The sequence below is a fragment of the Lytechinus variegatus genome, chromosome 1, assembly GCF_018143015.1.
Source record: "Lytechinus variegatus isolate NC3 chromosome 1, Lvar_3.0, whole genome shotgun sequence".
NCBI lineage: Eukaryota > Metazoa > Echinodermata > Echinoidea > Temnopleuroida > Toxopneustidae > Lytechinus > Lytechinus variegatus.
In genome coordinates this window covers 14,496,503-14,517,726 of record NC_054740.1, presented here as the reverse complement: position 1 = coordinate 14,517,726, position 21,224 = coordinate 14,496,503, and the positions used below count along the sequence as shown (strand labels likewise).

At 36.3% G+C, this 21,224-nt stretch overlaps 1 protein-coding gene across 1 annotated transcript; it reads left to right on the top strand.

The window, feature by feature from the left end:
* Positions 1–3,950: 3,950 nt before the first annotated feature.
* On the top strand, positions 3,951–20,311 carry LOC121406082 (monocarboxylate transporter 14-like). Its single transcript, XM_041597095.1, has 4 exons — positions 3,951–4,267; positions 13,315–13,455; positions 15,786–16,691; positions 20,167–20,311. The coding sequence occupies exons 1-4, from the start codon at positions 4,018–4,020 to the stop codon at positions 20,307–20,309; spliced, it is 1,440 nt and encodes a 479-aa protein (XP_041453029.1). The 5' UTR covers positions 3,951–4,017; the 3' UTR covers positions 20,310–20,311.
* The last annotated feature ends 913 nt before the right edge of the window (positions 20,312–21,224 follow it).

Genomic DNA, 21,224 nt, shown 5'->3' with positions numbered 1-21,224 from the left:
TTATTCTTGGTCAATTGATGTAAAAATCAACCCCATTTCGGGATTATATGCAGTGAAAACCTTACTACAACACTAGAGGGCGCCAGAACTTATCTTTATGATATTAGTGCGGTACGGTATGTCATGACACAGCTCCTGTGGGACTTTTGCGCCATTATTTTTTTCATTTTGGATTCACTTGGGTCCATTCTATCAGGAAGTGATAGGGTTCCAATTTTCCCCACCCTCACCCATTGCCCGAGGGGAGGGGGTCACCTATATCAAGACCCCCTAAAATCAGGTGTATTAGCAATTTTGCGCCTGGTTAAAAAAATGAATTGTTTTATGGTATTTTATCATCCCTAGACAGCTAGAATGCTTATATCTGAAGACTTCCAGTTAGACGAGCATACAACCAACCATATCCCCTACCCCTTCCCCTACCCTCCCCCCTAACTGACTGGCATACAACTTTCACCATTCGGCCACTCGTTCTAGAGTACAATTTACCATTAAAGGACTTCTATTCGAATTGTCAATTATATACATCTCGGCTAATTTCCAATTACTGATAGACAGAAAGAAACGTTTTATAGCCCCCCCCCCCACACACGCACACACATAATCATTATTGAAATAATATGTGATGTTTTATTAATTGACTTTCACAAGATTTAGAGAACTTTCGAACTTACAAACATGCATTGGGCCTCAATTTTTAAGGTAGGGCCTATAGACTATTCAATGTACGACCAAAAATACCCTTACTCGGAAAAATTGCGACAAATTGTTTTTCAAAAGTTATTAGTACTAATTGACCTCAGGAATAATATACTAAAAATCTACCAAAATCCGCATCAGGGAAAGTGGTTATTTTCAAAATAGTATCCAAGATGGCCACCATTCACTGAAAATTAATAAATACGACTCACTCATTATCCACCCAGGAATCCTAATTGGTTTCATACTCCATGGTATAGGAGGTAAAATAATTTATTAAAACGGGGTAGAGTGAATTATAAGGACCCCAGGATACCTGGAAAATCCAAGATGGCATAAAAAATGGCTGCCGTGTGCTAAAAATCCACAATTTGGTTTCCAGTCAATGATTTTAAGGGTGAAGTAGTAAACTGGAAAAAAAGTTACAAGGACAGTGAGTGGTCTGGTGGGTCCAAAAATCCATGATGGCTTCAAAAAAATTACTCTGAAATGGCTGCTAAACTTAAAGTAGACATAGCTGATTTCATATCGTCCAGGGAAATGTGATTTCGATGTTTAACTTTAAACCACTGGTTTGGGTCAAAGGATAAGTTACAAGGACAGTCAGTGGTCCATAAATCAAAGATGAATTCAAAAAAATTATCTTAAAATGGCTGCTGACACTTAAAGCGGACATAGTTCATTTCATATCGGCCTGGGAGATATAATTCTGGTGTCTAAACCATGTAAACCAATGGTTTCAAGGGTCAAATAAGACATTAGGACAAGTTAATAGGGGCAGTCAGTGGTCTGGTATGTCAAAAAATGCGATATGGCCTCCAAAATGCAGGGTCTAAATTGACTGTGTTCTTAAAAGTAGATAGTTCATTAGAAATTCACATTGTGGATTTGATTTTGATGTCGACACTAGAGTTTAAAGTTGAAAGAACAGTCGGTGTCAAGTTTGTCAAAAAATCCAAGATAGCTTCAATGACTGCTTTTACTTAAAAGTGGATATGGCACATTAAACATACACCTGGGGCTATTATTCTGGTGTCTACACTAGTATTTTATGTGTTAAAAATACTTATTAAGGACTGGTTACAATGATTATGCAGTTATCCATTTTGCCTTAAAATCCAAGTCGGCTTTCAAAAATGGGTTCTAAAAATGACTATTGTATATAGTGGATACATCATTCATACAATATCAAACTGTGAGAAATATTTTGGTGCCTACACTTAAATGTATGGGATAGGTTATCATATTGATTCATGAGTTTGTAATAACACACATTTGATAAAAAATATTAATCTACCATGGATTTTGGACAAAATGGAAAACTAAATATCCTTGTTATTTGTCGAATGTATTATCTGACCCTTTATACCACCATTTAGACACCAAAATTATTCTTCACAGATTAATATTGTTAGAACTCTGACCATTATTAATGAGTCTTAGGAATCATTTTAGATGCCATTTTGAAAACTTTCTTGGATTCTCAGGCAAAATGGACCAGTGCATATCTTTGTAACCAGTCGAAAGTATAATTTTAATCATGAAACCATTGAGTGGACACCAAATCATATGTCCTTGGTATATTTAAATTAACTATGTCCATCTTTAAGTAACAGCAGTCACTTTATAGACTCAGATTTCTTGACGCCACCTTGGAGTTTTCGACATAGACCACTGACTGTCCTTGTGATAATATGATAATATTAATAATATAGGTATATTTACCTAGGGAAGCCCCTTCAGTTCTAAAACTGTTCTCCCAGCGGGCCCTGCTATCATAATTACCTCTGCTTTAAACTGGGCTGCCTAGGCGCTCAAGCATTCAAGGAATTTCTTCTTACCGGGTACCCATTTACCCCACCTGGGTTGAGTCCAGCACAATGTGGATAATTTTTTGCGGAAGGAAATTATGCCATGGCTGGGATTTGAACCCACGACCCTTTCAAAGTCAAAAGACTAATCCAATGGGCCACAACACTCGAATGCTTGTAAGTAATTTTCTTACTTTAAAAATCATGGTTTAGACATCAAAACCATATCCTTGATGGATATTACATGCCCATTTTGTAAATAACAGTGGCTATTTTATATTCCATTGTTTAACATACTCGACCAACGACTCTCCTTGTAACATATTCTAATGTATTATTCGACCCATTTTACCATGGTAGACAGAAAATTGGCATTGGAAATAATTGCTCTTGAACTGTATTAGCTTTCAAATTCATTGATAAAATTACAGTGCCTAGAATTCGATTTTTTTTTAAAAGGGAAGTGCTTATCATAAGTTATGGCGCCCTCTAGTGTTGTAGTAATGTTTTCACTGCATAAAATCCTGAAATAGGATTGATTTTTACATCAATTGACCAAAAATAATATAAATTGCATGTGATATATTCCTCTGTTATTGGATTGTATAACAAGACATATTCATTTTATTTTGTAATCATTTTGTCCTAATTCTAGTGCCAAAAAGGGGGGAAATAATATTTTAGGGATAATATTTTACAATTTGGGGGCATTTTTCATAAATTCCGCCCCCATATGGTAAAAGTGAAAAAAAACTTTGACACCACAACATCATCAAATATTGATTCTCATACACCTAAGACAACTTAAAAATAAAATTGGCGAAGAAAAGTGAGAAATAATGTTGAAAACAATAGATTATCCTATTGGGCTTTGTACAGGCCAATATGGCGCCAAAAAGGACCCCCTACGAAGGGAAGGAGGGGGCTGAAAATTTGAACCCCATCATTTTTGGTCTAAGGGGACCCTATTGAAGCCAAAACAACCAAAAAATCAATTTTGGCAAGTCCTACGGGAGCTGTGTCAAGTGACATACCGTACCACACTAATGGTTTTGAACCTACTCCCCTGTTCAGGCAGAAATAGTCTTGTTATGGATAAAAACAGTGATTTGCACCTATCCCGGGGGTTTGCACATTTCCCGTGAAAATATTGTTCATTATTTTGCACATCCCGTCGCCACGCTTGCACAGATGCCGTTTATAAATTTTGACAGATTAGCACATTTCCCGGCGTGGCGTTTGCACAAATTCAGTTGTTTGCACAAATCCCAGCGACATTTTGCACATATACCATGTATACCATGTATACCGTTATTTTCACATATCCCGACGTTTGCACATAACACGGCTCCACAAGGTCACTGGAGTGTCAATTTCATGCTGCGATCCCGAACTGTGTGCTGAAACGATAAGTCTATTCTTATCGTAAGCACAAAGATTTGGCTGGTTAACAAGCAAACTTTTTTTTCAAATTTGCCAAAAGAGGTTAAAAAAATAATAACTGAAAATGGTGTCAAGAACGCGCCTCGATCATGCCGGTCGAGAACAGGCTGATGGTGACGAGATGCCCTGTGACACTCCATCAGATCCCCAGCGTTATCTAGTTTTGCTGGCAACATTTTTCTTCCTCTTTCTTGAAGCTGGTATTATCAAATCATTTGGAGTTCTTCTCTCACCCATGGTTTTCCAGCTTGACAGCAACTTTGCAACCGTCGGTGTGATACTGTGTCTGCCATGGACTGTGGAATATATATGCGGTTAAGTTACAAAATCATTTTACTCAATTTTGTCTAAATCTTGGTCACTCTCCGAGAACCAATTAAGCACTGGTTAGGGGCTGGTGATGGGAAGGGGTGAATAAAATATCTACATTTTCCCGATATGCTTCTCGAAGAGCTAAAAGAGGAACGAAGGATCGTTTTGCCTTCATAAGTTATGCGAGCGCGATTTGTTCTTGTTGATGTACTGACCTGATACTAACTTCGTACTAGTTAACCCAGGGAGCGCCGGCCCGCGCACGGGACAAGGGTAGATTATGGTTAAAATATCTAGCAAGATAAATTATGAAAACAGAAATTATGCACTTACCACGATTATATGGATGATGGTCTAATGAGTGGTAGTATCCTGACATCAAGGCACTGACTGGAATCTCCTTCTACCCCAGTCTCGATCGGCCATTTAGTTATGATTCATAACAGAAATGGCCAATCTCCTTTATTTTGTCTTTCACACATTTATTCATCTTCACTTCCTTTTCTTTTCTTTTCTTTTCTTTCTTTCTTTCTTTCTTTCTATATTCATTTCAAAGAATGACAGAAACCCTTTTTTCTCTTATTCTTTCTTTCATCCTTCTTCTTCCGGTTCTAACTTTCTGTTATTTTGTATTTTTCCTCAATTTTCTTTGCTTCTCAATTCATCTCTTTTCTTTCTCTCCTTCATTCTTTCGTTCACCCTCCCTTTCAATTCTTTATATTTTTTCACAAGTCTAACACTGCGCGTGGGCTTCTTTGTTGATCTTTATCTGTCAATTTTTCCCGTATTTCATTTTGTAAAATCTGGTCACCCTGGATATGTGTACAGTATATCATTAAAAATATAATGTGAGCGCGAAGCAAAATGATAAATTACTTGGCATACTATGCTAATTGGCACAAAGACTGTGATGATAATCACAATATTCCGCTATTATATACAACGAAATGATGTCTCTAAGCTCCTCATAATTATATATTAGGCCGGTCAACGGATCCTGGCATGCCCGCACACACTATATGCACATGCACATCTTCCGGTGCCAGGTAGAAATGGCAGAGGTAATAATGGCAGAGATAAAAATGGCAGAGGTAAAAATAAATGGCAGAGGTAAAAATGGCAGAAGTAAAAATGGCAGAGGTAAAAATGGCAGAGGTATAAATGGCAGAGGTAAAAATGGCAGAGGTAATAATGGCAGAGGTAAAAATAAATGGCAGAGGTAAAATGGCAGAAGTAAAAATGGCAGAGGTAATATAATGGCAGAGGTAAAAATGGCAGATGTGATAATGGCAGAGGTAAAAATGGCCGAGGTACACTATTAGAAAAAACAGTAGATTCTACAGAAGAAAAATTAAAAAACAGGTTTTACAGAAAAAAAACAAATAATTTTGTAAATTATAATAACATTAGGATTTTCCAAAAATTTTCTACAATTTTACAGAACAGATATGTTTTAAAAAAGGGGGATTTTTTTATTACAATAAATTTGTAAGGGTACACGCACAAAATACCAATTATCTGTAATTTTACACAATTGCATGTAGGATTAGACAGTGCAGTAAGATTACAGGTGTCCTCCAGCCTCTGTTGCAGGATTTTTTTTTATTTTTAAGTATAGCAGTGTAAAAAATGGCGGATTTGAAAGTGACAAAGGTACAGATGGCAGAGGCAAACATGAAAGAGATATGGGGTGCTGGTTTGTTAAAAAGCCGAGAAAAAAGTTTTCACTCCAAAAGGAAAGGGGGTTCGGTTAAGGGGGAAAATGACACAAAAAATTATTCAACTAAATGAAGTTCTTTTAAGTCAGAAAAAGAATTACAAAAAAATAACAATTAGATAATAAACAATGTTTTTTCTTCTGTTTGAAAGATAACAGAGATTTGTATCAAATCTCTACATTTTAGCATACAAAGCTAATTACCAAGAGGGTGCTGCTTATGGTGTACAAAATACACAACAGCACTTCCGCTTCCAAGGGTTATGACCATCAACATGATCAAGACGTTTATATCATATTGGATGCAGTGGTTGAGGTTCAGGGTCTTCTTCCCCTCGATCGACCCCAAATTGGTTTACCAGTCAAAACAAGATTATTATTGAATTTCATTATCAGTTACATATTCAGTGCCAAACCTGGGAACGCATGATTATTGACATTCAAATATTGAAAAAGAATAGTACAGACGACATTACAAATAAGGACATAATATTTAACCTCATTCATTCGTGACAATTTCAACGCTACGTTCTTTATGTTTTTCCCCGCCCCTATCCCTCTCTGTCTCTCCACCTCTCTTATGTCTACTCTTAGTCTTTTTTGCATCTGTAAACCTGGAAAAAATTAAGATATAAAAAAAACAGCCAGACAAAATGAAATGTTATAAAATGATAAATGAGAATAGTGCAGTTTCATTTTGCTCTTGATAAATTGAATGAAAAAATATCTGTCTTTTGATTTCTTTTTAAAATGCCTTCACGGTACACCTCCCGCGAATTCGTAAATAGCATTGTTAGGCCGATATAGATATAATGATGTGATGAAATGCCTAACCGTGACATGCTTTTCTAATTTAATCTATGTACATGCGGGGGCTTTTTGATAATTCATTGCATGGGGGTTTAAGACTGGCCATATTTTACCTAGAGCTGTAATTTTTACCTTCTCCCATTATAACCCCTGCCATTTTACCTCTGCCATTATTACCGCTGCCATTTTTACCTCTGCTATTTTTACCTCTGCCATTATGGTTACACTTGGTAATTCCGAAGGTTCTTTATTGCGAAGGTTCGTAATTCCGAAACACGTAAATTGCCTATACATCGATGTTCGTTAATCCGAAAACGAAACAGGGTTCGTTAATCCGAACAATTGTGGCGTTATTCCGAAAACGAAATAAGGTTCGTTGTTCCGAAGGTTCGATAATCCGAAAACGAAATAAGGTTCGCTGTTCCGAAGGTTTGATAATCCGAAAACGAAATATCGTTGTTCCGAAGGTTCGATAATCCGAAAACTATATAAGGTTCGTTGTTCCGAAGGTTCGTTAATCCGAAAACGAAATAGGGTTTGTTATTCCGAAGGTTCGTTAATCCGAAAACGAAATGAGGTTCGTAATTCCGAAGGTTCGGTAGACCGAAAACGAAATAAGGGTCGTTAATCCGAAGGTTCGTTAGTCCGAAAATGAAATAAGGTTCGTATTTCCGAAAATGAAATTAATTCATTTTGGTAACAAGAACGGTGCTGTTCTTGCAAAATAACAGGATATTATGCAATGATAAACTAACGAACTGTGTTGATTAAGAATAGGCGCCCGGATCAAACATACGCTTAATTTCGATTTTATCTGAGCAAATGCTGCAAAAGCAAATGGTTTAAAGATGCAGCTATTGGATTAAGTGTGTTGGTCGTTTGCGAGTAACCTCCAGATAATAGGATTTGTATTGGAGGGGATGTCATTTTTAATAAGAGCTTCTCCTGAAAATTAATCTAAAATGTATACTTTAAAAAGAGTATTTATTTTGAAAAAAAAAAGAATTTACCATTTTGGAAAAATAGCATTTCCCTGTTATTTCTTTTGGGGGTACAATTACCCCCTGCTACCCCCAGGCGGATCCAACTTTCATTCTATAATCATTCTATAAATATCTTTTAAGAGGAAATAACTAAATAAATGAATGTAATTGCTTTTACAATTCTTCTTATATAACACTTTGTAAAACATCATTATTGAATTTTCAATTAAACACTGCAATATTCAAACGCTATTGGGTTGAAAAATTCTTTTCGGACATTATGCGGAATTTCCCGCAATTTTTTTTCTGTTTGGTCATTTTTACTATATATAACGTATAACAAATTTTCAGGTACCTTCTGTTCATTACACATTTTCCTGAAATTTTGCGGAAAAATCGCCGGTATTTGAATCTTTTACCTGACTTTTTTTCAGGGACCTGGGAAGCGGGGGTGCTGGGGGTGCTCAAGCACCCCCAAAAATTTTCCTGGGGGTGCTGCGTGTATTATTTTCCATAGGCAGCACCCCCACGAAATCAGATTCCCCCTGTATTTTTTTAAATATGTTATAATGTACATAATTATCACATCCAAAAATCGCAAATCATTTACATAATCTTTCACATATTCCAATAACATCGCTCCTATCATGCCTATAACGCGACTCAATCAGGCTCCGGCAGTTCGATATAGACGTAGTCGCGCGCGATACGTATAACCTTAGTTTACACACTACTCGATAGCAGGGAGGGACACATGGGTGTGGCTGGACTTGAAACTTCCAGGTTTTATGTCGAAATAAGTGTGCGCCCGAACGCCCATGTTTTTGTATAAACAATTACAAATCAGACAATAGAAATCAAAGTCTTTTTTGCCCTGCCCAATGGCCCTGGGAAGCGGGAGTGCTGGGGGTGAAGCAACCCCCAAATTTGGGGGTGCTGCATGTCATTTTCCATAGGCAGCACCTCCTGGAAAGCTAGTGGTAGGTATAATGAATGACAGAAATGTAATGAAAATGAACGACCTTTTGTAGAACTCCCCCCCTTCAGAATTTTCCAACACAGTACTTAAAATAGTGTTTAAATTTACCCTTTTTCAGATCGGAATATCAAATATTTTCTGCTCGTGCTTTTCGCTTGCACTATTTTATGTAAAAAAAAATGTATTTAGAATGCCCAGATACTATAAGTCTGTCTCTAAACACGCATACGCAAGTTTTTTAAGATACGCAGCTTTTGGGGGTACTCCGGGTTGAAAATATATCAAATACATTTTATAATAATAAATAAATTTTATGAAAATCTGATAACAAATAGTTCAGTTATTTAATTCTAAATTTCAGCAATATTTTATGAAAATGGTGATATGCATGTCATAATTAATAGGTGGGTTGACATGGGCGGAAATTTGTCCCCAAAGGTAGGGGGACCAGGGCCCGGAAAATTTGACAAGCAAAAAAAACCCCAAAAGGATATCACCCTAAATGTTGGGTCATTTTAAACAAAATTTGACAAGCCCCCCCCCCCCTAAAAAAAGTTTTCACCCTGGCCAAATCTAAGGTCATTTAGTCAAAAATATATGTATTATTTCGATTGGGAGGTGATGCATTTTCGTCCATAATGAAAGACCCCAAATAGGAGGGGGACATTTGATATTGTGTCCCCTGTCCCCTCTGGGATTTCTGCCCATGTGGGTTGAAGATGTCACATCCCCACTATCCTGTTTCTGGTATTTTTACATGGAATCAAAATTGTTTCAATTTTTTTCAAACCAGTGTGAATGATATGTCTCCCTTATAATGAAATAAGTTGCAGCAAAGAATATCTAAATCAGTTGTCAATTTAACTGTTTTTGGTTCTTGAAGGGAAAATATTGAATAAACCTAATTCTACATAATGAAATACAGAAGAACAAGTGGGGATATGACATCATCAGTTTGCTCATTGAATATTAATAAAGACATGCTTAAAACTGTTTCACTGGAATAATGCTAATCTTTAAAATGCTATAACTTTGATTTCCTTGTCGAATTTTTATCATATCTTTATTATTATGTTTGTCTGATTTTTATTTATCTGTTTAAGCCATATTACATTCAGTGCGGAGTTCCAGAGTTCCAGATCAGAATATCAAAAATTTTCTGCTCGCGCATTGCGCTCTCATTATTAATATAAGAATATATCAAATTACCCTTCACTTTCTTGATTTACAAAACATGAATAGAATGTCTCGTTTATAGGTCTGAAATCTCAATTTTGTTTCCGCTCGCGCTTCGCGCTCGCATCAATTGTATAATTCTATACCTACCCTGTTCATGATTAGAAAAGTGCTTAAGATGTCCCGTTTATAGGTCTGAAATCCCATTTTTTATTTCTGCTCGTGCTTCGCGCTCGCATCAATTGTGTAGTCATATACCTATCCTGATCATGATTACAAAAAGTGCTTAGAATGTCCAGTATTTAGGTCGGAATGTCAAAATTTTCAGCTCGCGCTTCGCGCTCGCTTTATTTGATTGTTGATACATGTATCGTCTTAATGGGTAACTACAAACAGTTCTTAAAACACGTCCCTTTCGATCAGACCAGAGCGTATATGAAAAATATCTGCTCGCGCTGATCACGTTCGCAGTTATTATTTGTTACATACGCATCTTGTTCAGGAACACAAACATTGCTAAAAATGTTCAATTTTCAAGACAAAAAACATAACCCCCCCCAAAAAAAGCTCGCGCTTCGCGCTCGAGTTATCTAATTGTATATCTATGTTCTTTTATAAGAAGAAAGCTAAGAAGTAACTGTCATATACATATATATATAGTATGTATAAATTATTCAATCTATATATGTGTGTGTGTGTGTGTATTTGTGTGTGTAATTATGGAAAACTCAATTGTGTCCCCCCGGCCCCCCAACCACCGTTGAGGAGAGCTTTCAGCACCCCCACTGAAAAAATCGTTGCCAGGTCCCTGCTTTTTTTCATTAAAATTCACCAAGAAAGAATTTTCAAGTAAATGTCAAAGTCATACACAATTAATTAATTGATATTGAAAATTCTTGACGGAAAAAATTATGTGAAATGTTTAGAAATTTGCAGACATTTTGCAAACTTTAAAAAAAATCTACATATACTTCTTTTAAAAAAAAATCACTGATGAGTTTTACTTAAAGTGAATGCTGTGAAATTGTAGCATTGTGAAACTTCTCATTAAAAATTATTGAAATTTAGCAGAAATTGTGAATAAAATATTCAAGATATTTTAGTTTTCAAAAAGTATCTCCTGTGAATTCTCAAATATTCTGTGAAATCAACACCCACTGACATTGTGAAAATTCTTGCTTGAAACTTGATTGAAATCTTGAAAAAAAATTGCTGTCAGTACACAGAATTAAAAAAAAAATTGCACAAAAAACAGCGAACCGTCGATTAGAAATTAACTGCTGTGAAAATTTAGGCGCCTTTCATCGCTCAATCTTGGAAAGCCAATTTCGGTAAAATCGTCTGAAATTTTTGAGGAGTTTTTAAGGCGTTTTACTTGCTCCAAACTTCATTTCGTAATTGCCGTATTGCATTATCACCAACATATTTTTTTAACCATCACGATTGTCATCACCACATTATTTAGCAATGGTCAATATTTAAACCCATGATGTCTATGATCAAGATTGTCAAATAGATTAGCCGACACTTATTGAAATATCATGACAGACCACCTAATTCGTCCTCATGACGAATTAAAATCTAGTTTTTCATCAGAATCATCATTCAATTTGCGATTTTTACCTTGTGAAAGGGCGGTAAGCATGAATTTCTGAACGGGATAAGTCGATCTCTAAGCATAAAGCAAGGGGAAAAGGAAGGAAAGGAGATAAGAATAAGATGAATAAAAGAAGTGAAGTGGATGGTAAGAGACTTAATTTTTTGATATACTGACATGATAAAAGAGCATTTTGACAAATTTTGGAAAGAATTTCCAAAGAAGATAGGTATCTCACAACTCATTTCGATCTGCTTCGGTCTTCTATATATTTTCTACTTGTTTTTTACGCATCCTGTTCATAAAAAATACTTAAAGGGGAATGAAACCTTTGGAACAAATAGGCTTGTGTAGAAACAGAAAAATCAAAGAATAAGAATAAAGAAAGTTTGAGAAAAATCGGACAAATAGTGAGAAAGTTATGAGCATTTGAATATTGCAATTACTAATGCTATGGAGATCCTCATTTTGGCAATGCGACCAGGATGTGTGATGTCACTGATGAACAACTTTCCCTTTGGTGGACTCAAAATGTCTCTTTTTGCTTTTTCTTATGATGATACAAACTCTTTATCCATGATGTTTTCTTAAAAAATATGTATTACTTGCCCTCATGTAGAAAGAACACATGATCTATGGATAGATGTGATAAAAAAAAGGCAATTCTAGTGAAATATGTAATGGGTATAGTTGTTCACAAGTGACATCACACATCTTTGTCGCATTGCCAATTTGCTATCTCCATAGCATTAGTGATCACAATATTCAAATGCTCATAACTTTCTCATTATTTGTCCGATTTTTCTCAAACTTTCGTTGATCTGTTTCTTTGATTTTTCTGTTTTCACACAAGCTATCTTGTTCCAATGGTTTCATTCTCCTTTAAAATGCCACACTTTCTGCTCATGCCAAACGTACCATTTTTTGGTTATAAAAGAAGCTTGCAAAATTCGTGTAGTAGTCCTGAGAGCAAGATATGCATTTTTCTCATGGTTTCAAAGAAATGTCACGTTTTCAGGTTTTAGTATAAAGAATTTCCAGCTCGTTCTCCGTGTTCACATTATTTTGATAGTGAGATATGCTGTATCATCTTCATAGTCCTCCCGGGATAGTCCTTAAATATCAAATGTTCAGGCTAACCTTATGAAATTTTCTGTTCGAACTTCTTTAATAAAACAAGTAGTGTGCTTCTGAACTTAGTAAGATACCCATCCTTACCAAGGTTAAAAAATGCTCTGTTCTTATAGGTCGAGATCTCCAGACATTCACTTTTATAAAGACAAAAGAGCTACATTATTAAAGTTGGTTTTCTTCATAAACAACTTCATTGATTATTGGGGAAAAAGTAGCAATCAGAGCAGGGATCTGCATGTGAACGAATTTTCAATAGGAGTGCTGGTGTTGGTTTAGGGGAAAAAACTCAAGCCCAACCCCCCCCCCCAAAATAAAAATCACTCCTAACATGAGGGTCACGTTTGTTAATTTTTTACTTTTTAGCGTATACAGATCTTATATCAGGTGCTGCCTATGGTGTATAGCATCCCCGCCTCCTAGGGCCATGAATTAAAGGTGTAGAGGTTCGACATAACACCAGAGTCCCATAGAGTTTAAAAGAAATAAGGTGTTGTAATAACATCCTGGAGTAATGAACTAATACTGTAAATTAACACCGAAGTAAAATGACTGTCGCGGTCCTGTTAACACCAGTTAACACAAAAGGTTTTGTTGTGTACACACTCTAAATGGCAATGTTTCTTAAACAATTATGTACATTTTTTCCTTTACAGCGGTTATTGTGAAGCCTCTGACCAGCCACATTGATCCACACAAGATATCAACTGCTGGCGGACTGATTGCTGGTGTTTCCTTAACAACATCGTATTTCGCTCGTACAACCTCCACTCTTGGAATTCTCTTCTTTTTATTTGGTAAATGCAAGACTCATTGAAATATGAAGAGGGAACTTTTTTAAATTGCCATGACAAGGGTTAATTCTAAAATCAGCGGCGGTAGCAGCAAGATCAAAATTCCAACCAGGTTTCATTATTATATGAATATAAATATCATATAAATATAAAACAAGTGGAACGCCTCTGGCATTCTCGCCTGCATTACTCGATTTGGTATACCAGCAGTGTTGACTTTGAAAACAGCTATTAAATAATTATTCATAAAAGAAAACACTTGTATAATAATAAAATACTATGTCTTACCCAACATGACCTTTGACCATGATCATGTGACCTCAGACATGTGCAAAACAACTCGATTACCCTTACATGTATGTCTATATTTCATAAACTACATGTGTTGATCCATAAACTTTTGTCCAAGTTCCATGAACTAGGTTCATACGCTTTCGAAGTTATGACGACATTTCAAAAACTTAACCTTGGTTAAGATTTCGATATTAATTCCCCAACATGGTCTAAGTTCATTGACCCTAAATGACCTTTGACCTTGGTCATGTAACCTGAAACTCAGGCAGGATGTTTAGTAATACTTGATTACACTTAATAAGTTTCATGTACTAGGTCCATATACTTTCTCATGATGACATTTAAAAAACTTAACCTTGGTTAAGTTTTTAAATGATTACCTGCTTCTGTCGTTTATTTCGCCGCATTATCGATATGTGGTCTAGTGGTTACGACACTCGTCTCTCAATCAGATAGACGTGGGTTCGAATCCCAGCCATGGCATGTTTTCCTTCAAAAAGAAATTTACCCACATTGTGCTGCACTCAACCCAGGTGAGGGTACCCAGCTGGAAGGCTGCTTGAGCTAAAACTGGGGAAATAATGATACCAATGCGCCTCGGAATATATTATTTCTTGATAGATGGCGCAATATAAATGCCAATATATCATCATTATTATCATCATTATTATCATCATTGTTATCGATGCATAGGCTATATCAACAGTTGATAGGTAAGAGAAATATACAGAGTTGTATGCAGGTGTAAGTCAAGTCTCAAGTCATTTTTGACAGTCCAAGTTAAGTTCAAACTCTTTTGGCAACAGGGCAAGTAAAATCAAGCCCCAAGTTATCTGGGCATTTAGCAAGTCAAGTAGCAAGCCAGCAAAACAATAGCCTCTTGTCGATGCCCTGGCGGCTGAAAATAAATCCTACCCAAACTCGCTGCGCTCGCCAGATCATTCACTTTGTTCGGAATATAATCGAAAAATCAAGAGCAGCCGCCTGAGCCTCGACATGAGGCTAGCAAAATAGCGGCTCCAAGCAGACTCGAGTCTACAACTCTGAGAGGGTACATCTCTGGGTACTGACATCCTTTATACTCGAGGTTGCAAAAAGTGAGACAAAAAGTCAAACATTCTTGGATCAGTCCCACCAATGAGCAGACTGCAAACCAGATTCTAAATAACTCATAATTTGATCTCCAGGCATCGCTTATCGCTTGGTATGACTGCAACGTCATATGGCATTATATGTAATATCCATTTTCCCAACAATAACTCACCATTCCTTAATCTAGCCCCTTTATTTTCATTTGCCTGAATACATCACCGTTTGAACAATAAATAAAGCCACGTTTTAAGGCATTAAAAAAATGACTACTTGCTTAGTGATGTGCTGAAACAGACATTAACCCTAAACAGGCCGGGGGGGGTTGAATAAACCCTCCTCAACATTTTCTGCGATCACTCCGCTGCGCGAAATTTCTTGACCGCGCCACTCACAGAGTTTATACTTTTAAGTCTCGCGCATCTTTTGAGACCAAATTTACGACACCCGATTACGCGGTTCCAAAATTAAGCAACATTTCGTAAGTGCATATCAGACCAAAAATTGTTCCAAAACGTGATTTTGTGTACAAAGTCAATGCAAATTGAGTTTTTTCATCTTATTCATAAAGATATGATTATTTTTTAATTTAAACAGCTGAAATCAATTCATTTTAGCATAATTATGCTTCAAAAAGGTTGTGCAATAAACCTGGTGAAAAAAACAAAGAAAAACAAAAGGTTGAAAAACAAAGAAATACATAAGAAATTAATTTCAAAACCGAAGTTGTTTTGATTGCGATTGTTAAGAATGCTACAAAAAATATTTTTACCACAAATTAGCATTCTAGGAGCTTTATTTAGTGAATTAGAGCAAAAAGTATGATTTATGCATAAATTAGCATAAAAACAGTCAAAGAAGCCTGGCCTAGTTAGGGTTAATTCTTATTCTCTCACATTCCATGAACGATAAACTTGCATTATTTTCGTTTCTCCGTTTAATTTCTACAGGTATTGGTGAGAGTATGATAATAGTTCCAGCAATCATCTGTCTACATCGTCACTATAAAAAAGGTTTTGCATTCGCCAGTTCCTTTGCCTTCGTGGGTTCCCTAATGGGGGTCTTCATCTTGCCCATCATAACGAATGTCTTGCTTGAGGCATACGGACCACACAATGCCCTTCTCGTTTTAGGTGGTCTTTGCCTTAACATGTTACCATTTGGTCTGGTCTTCAAATTGCCAGAGGAAATTCAAAAGAGACCACCTGCGCCGGCTTGTGAGCATCTATTGGAGGTTGCGGATACTGAAAGATGCGATTATTTTAGGAAAATGCCTGAAAACACTGATTATTTCCCCAACTCGAAAAAGAGATGCACAGATCAAAATACTGAAGCTCATGGATGTCTCACTGTCACACGAAAACGACTCATTGAAATAATGTCCGATCTGAAGACATTCATTAAGGAAGCAAAGTTTTTCCTTGCTTTCATTTTGCCATGCGACATCTTTGGTTCCTTCACTTTAGTCGGCTTCAGCATATTCATCGTACATTTTGCCATCTCTGTTGGAATCCCTCAAACCAATGCAGTCTTTGTTGGAACTATGGGAGGTGTTGGAGGCCTGGTTGCCAGGGTGTCGGGCACTGTTATCTTACACTTTCATCCAACCTGGGTGTTTGGTCAATTCCTAGTCCTCTGCTCTCTGACATCGCTGATGCTGTTTCTTCAACCCTTGAGGGCGTCTTACACCTACCTGCTTGTCTGCTCCTTCTTCTTGGGCTTTGGTCTTTACGGTAGCGTTTGCCTCATTGAAGCATTGGTTTCCAACGTCGTCAAGCCAGAAGTCTTTCCCACAACGATTTCTATCTCTTATCTTTTCAAAGGCCTCGCTTCTGTCCTGGCTGCTTATGGTTCAGGTAAGTCATCTCATGGAATGAATTACCATTCGATGATAACTAGTGAGTGTTCCTTATGTGGTATACCAATTAAAACTGTCCTGGTCGGGGAGAGATACAATGGGAAGCGGAGAAGAGTGGTCATACTGGATAATACAAAAGACTCAGGCGAGCTTAAACTAACTACATCTGAATTTGATAAGGGGGTTTGCTGCCACTTCTCTGATGTGTGAGCCAGAACACATGAGAGAGAAAGATAGACAAAGATAATGTATTTCAAGAATTCAAGCTTGCGGACTTCAATTGGAATCAGTTGAAATCGGCCAGTCGCTAAGATCATTCAAAATATATCATTGAGTGTAATGCGTTAGAATACATTGTAGTCCAGGATAGAAGAGGCGTAACCTTGTTTTTTTATATATACAATATTTTTTGATGGTTTCTTGTCAATTCGAGGGTGCTGATTACGAATCTGAATGATGCCACTCGTGTAACCTTGAGCATTTTCCGCAAATTGGCAAAATCCAATATGGCCGCCAAAATATGCAAATTACCCATAAAAATCCTAAAATTGTCCGCACATTAGCTACGAAATGCATGAAATTGTGTGGCAGGAGTGAGATACTCCCTGAAAAAACAATTTTTGACAAAATATTTATTTTCCTCATATGTAAAATGGCCGCCATAGTCCATTGTATACTATATTATGTACGATATGAATATGGAAAACTAACTTTCACAAAAGTGAGCACTAAACCGCAAAGAAATCGCAATGTATGAACGAAGTGATATATGCAAATCATTATTACTAAAGAGATATACCATTTATTATATCATAAATGGGAATATTTCTGTATTTTGATATCTAAAATGGCCGCCACTGGCCCAAACAGTATTTCAAACAATGGCAATGGGGGCCAAAAAATTCACAAGAGTGATCACTAAAATGCATATTATTAAGATTAAACGAGTGGAATACTGACTAAAAACATAATTGTTAACGAAATATATTATCAATATGCCATGTATGTGATGAATGTTGTATTTAGATATTCAAAATGGCTGCCAAAGGCCCTAAAAGCATTATGCACAATGAGAAAGAGGGGCAAAAAAATCACAAGAGTGATCACTAAAATGCATATATATGTGATAAATTCATGGGATACTGTTTAAAAACGTATTTTCTAACGAAATACATCATTCAGGTTTAAAGTTTGTGTTAAATACTGTATTTTTACTTTCAAAATGGCCGCCAGAGACATTAACAGTCTTATGCACAATGCAAAGTGGGAAACCAACATTCACAAGAGTGAGCACCATAAATGCAGATATTAGTGATCTATGAGTAAAATATTGTCTGAAAGCATGATTTCTATTAAGAGATATCATTTATTCTGCCAGTTAGGTGATAAATACTGTTATTGGAAAATCAAAATGGCCGCTACAGGCCCTACGATATTATGCACAATGTGAATGGGAACAAATTATTTCATCAGAAATATGGCTTTGCTTGGCCAAATGGTGATGTATGAGTGAAATATCGTCTGAAAACATGATTTATGACAAAATATATCATCTCTTATGTAATAAATACTGTATTTCAACATACAAAATGGCTGCCATATGCCCTTTTTTGTGAACATTATTTTTCTACACTAAAATTGTATATTATACGATAAGGGCTTATGTTGGCCATTTTCAATTTAAAAATGCAGTGTTTATCACCTTAAATACACAACATTATGATATATCTCGTTAGAAACCATGGTGTTAGACAATATTTCACCCTTGCATCAGAATTCACAATAATAGGCAATATTTAGAGTCAAACAAAGCCAAATTCTGTCAAAATTATATGTCTAATGTTACAATGTACATAATACTTTTAGGACCTATTGCAGCCATTTTGGATTTCAAAGTACAGCATTCATAACCTCCACAACCAATATGTGATGTATTTAGTTAGAAATCATGTTTAAGACAATATTTTTACTCGTATATCACAGTCATATGCATTTCATGATTCTCACTCTTGTGAAAATTAGTTTCTCCATTCGCATTGTACATGATAAATATAGGGATTATGGCGGCCATTTTGAATGTCAAAATACAGCATTCATCACATAAATTACATAAGATATCATATATTTTGTTATAAATCATGTTTTCAGACGATATTTCACTCATACATCCCCAATTGGCCAAGCAAAGCCAAATTATGCTGAAATAATTTGTTCCCATTTACATTGTGTATAATATCGTAGGGCCTGTAGCGGCCATTTTGACTTTCCGATAACAGTATCTATCACCTATCTGGCATAATAAATGATATCTCTTAATAGAAATTATGCTTTCAGACAATATTTTACTCATAGATCACTAATATCTGCATTTATGGTGCTCACTCTTGTGAATATTGGTTTCCCACTTTGCATTGTGCATAAGACTGTTAATGTCTCTGGCGGCCATTTTGAAAGTAAAAATACAGTATTTCACACAAACTTTAAACCTGAATGATGTATTTCGTTAGAAAATACGTTTTTAAACAGTATCCCATGAATTTATCACATATAACATGCATTTTAGTGATCACTCTTGTGATTTCTTTGCCCCACTTTCTCATTGTGGATAATGCTTTTAGGGCCTTTGGCAGCCATTTTGAATATCTAAATACAACATTCATCACATACATGGCATATTAATAATATATTTCGTTAACAATTATGTTTTTAGTCAGTATTCCAGTCGTTTAATCTTAATAATATGCATTTTAGTGATCACTCTTGTGAATTTTTTGGCCCCCATTGCCATTGTACGTAATACTGTTTGGGCCAGTGGCGGCCATTTTAGACATCAAAATGCAGAAATGTTCCCATTTATGACATAATAAATGATATATCTCGTTAGTAATGATGATTTGCATAATATTACTTCGTTCATATATCGCGATTTTTGGCGGTTTAGTGCTCATTTTTGTAAAAATTAGTTTTCCCTATTCATATTGTACATAATAGAGTATACAATGGACTATGGCGGCCATTTTGAATATCAGGAAAATAAATATTTTGTCAAAAATTATTTTTTCAGAGTGTATTTTACTCCTGCCACACGCTTCCATGCATTTCATAGCCAATGTGCGGACAATTTTAGGATTTTTATGGGTAATTTGCATACTTTGGCGGCCATATTGGATTTTGCCAATTTGCGGAAAATGCTCAAGGTTACACGAGTGGCATCATCCAGATTCGTAATCAGCACCCTCGAATTGACAAGAAACCATCAAAAATATTGTATATATAAAAAACAAGGTTTGGTCAAGTTTCTATGGGGCCTATCCTGGACTATTGGTTTATCGTTGATAAGAGAGACGCATTAGAGGCTGACGCGTTTAAAATAAGACTTTGGATAACATAAAGCTGTTTTATGAATCATTATTACACACTTTTAACGATCTGTCATTCTATTTATCATTTTCGAATTTGGTTCTACTCTACAGGATTGCTGTACGATTTAACCCAATCGAATGGGATAGTCTTTTATATTCTCGGTGTCTTACAAGCGATTAATGTCGTCATCATCATCATCTTACTCCTAGTCACCAGGATGCGATTGGCAAACAGCCCGACCAAAGGAATATGATTAAAGAGAAATTCTTTTTAACATCAGACTCTCTAGAACGTAATAATTGACAGTGGCAGGCGAGGAACCTAGGTGCATACCTGTAGCCGGGAGCCTACCGGCACTTTTCCTGGACGCGGATGCACTGCCATAAATCCCGGGGTTGGGGTGTGGGGATATATCCCCCCCCCACACTTTTCGAGGAGGGGGGATAGCCTGTACAAACATCCCCCCACTTTTTACGAAAGAAGTGAAAAAAAAATACAAGAGATAATTGTTTTATTGGTGAAAATTCTTCATAAAATACCACTTAACAAAGGAAACAATATTATTGAATCATATGAAATGCAAATAAAGAGTCATAATTCGCCATTTCCAAACGAAATAGTTATTTCCTTATTATAACATTGAAGAGAAACCCCCGTTTCTTCCAATTCATCAATGTTGGGGTCTTTGGGAGGGATTAAGATGGAATGTCAACAAAATTTGAATATAATCTCTAACAAGTGGAATGCCTCTGGCCGTCTCACCTGCATCACGCGATTCAACATAGCAGCTGTGCTGACTTTGAAAACTACTATAACTCGCACAAGATGTTCAGTGATACTTGGTTACTCTTATTTCCACGTTGTATAAACTAGACCAATGCACTTCACAGAGATAGGATGGCAATTCAACAAATACCCCCAATGTGGCCAAAGTTCATAGACCTCACATGACCTTTGACCATGACGTGCACAGGATATTCAGTGATACTTGATTACTCTTATGTCCAAGTTTCAAAAGTCAGATCAATAAACTTGCAAAGTTATCATGGTAATTCAACAGATACCCCCATTATTGCCAAAGTTCATTGACCTTTGACCTTGGTCATGTGACCTGAAATGCACACAAGATGTTCAGTGATACTTGATTACTCTTATGTCCAAGTTTTAT

Excerpts from the sequence above, each read along its gene's own strand:
- LOC121406082 (XM_041597095.1), top strand. The coding sequence starts at position 4,018 with ATGGTGTCAAGAACGCGCCTCGATCATGCCGGTCGAGAACAGGCTGAT. Across the intron at positions 4,268-13,314 it reads GACTGTGGAATATATATGCG|CGGTTATTGTGAAGCCTCTG; the intron begins GTTAAGTTACAA and ends TTTCCTTTACAG. Across the intron at positions 13,456-15,785 it reads AATTCTCTTCTTTTTATTTG|GTATTGGTGAGAGTATGATA; the intron begins GTAAATGCAAGA and ends TAATTTCTACAG.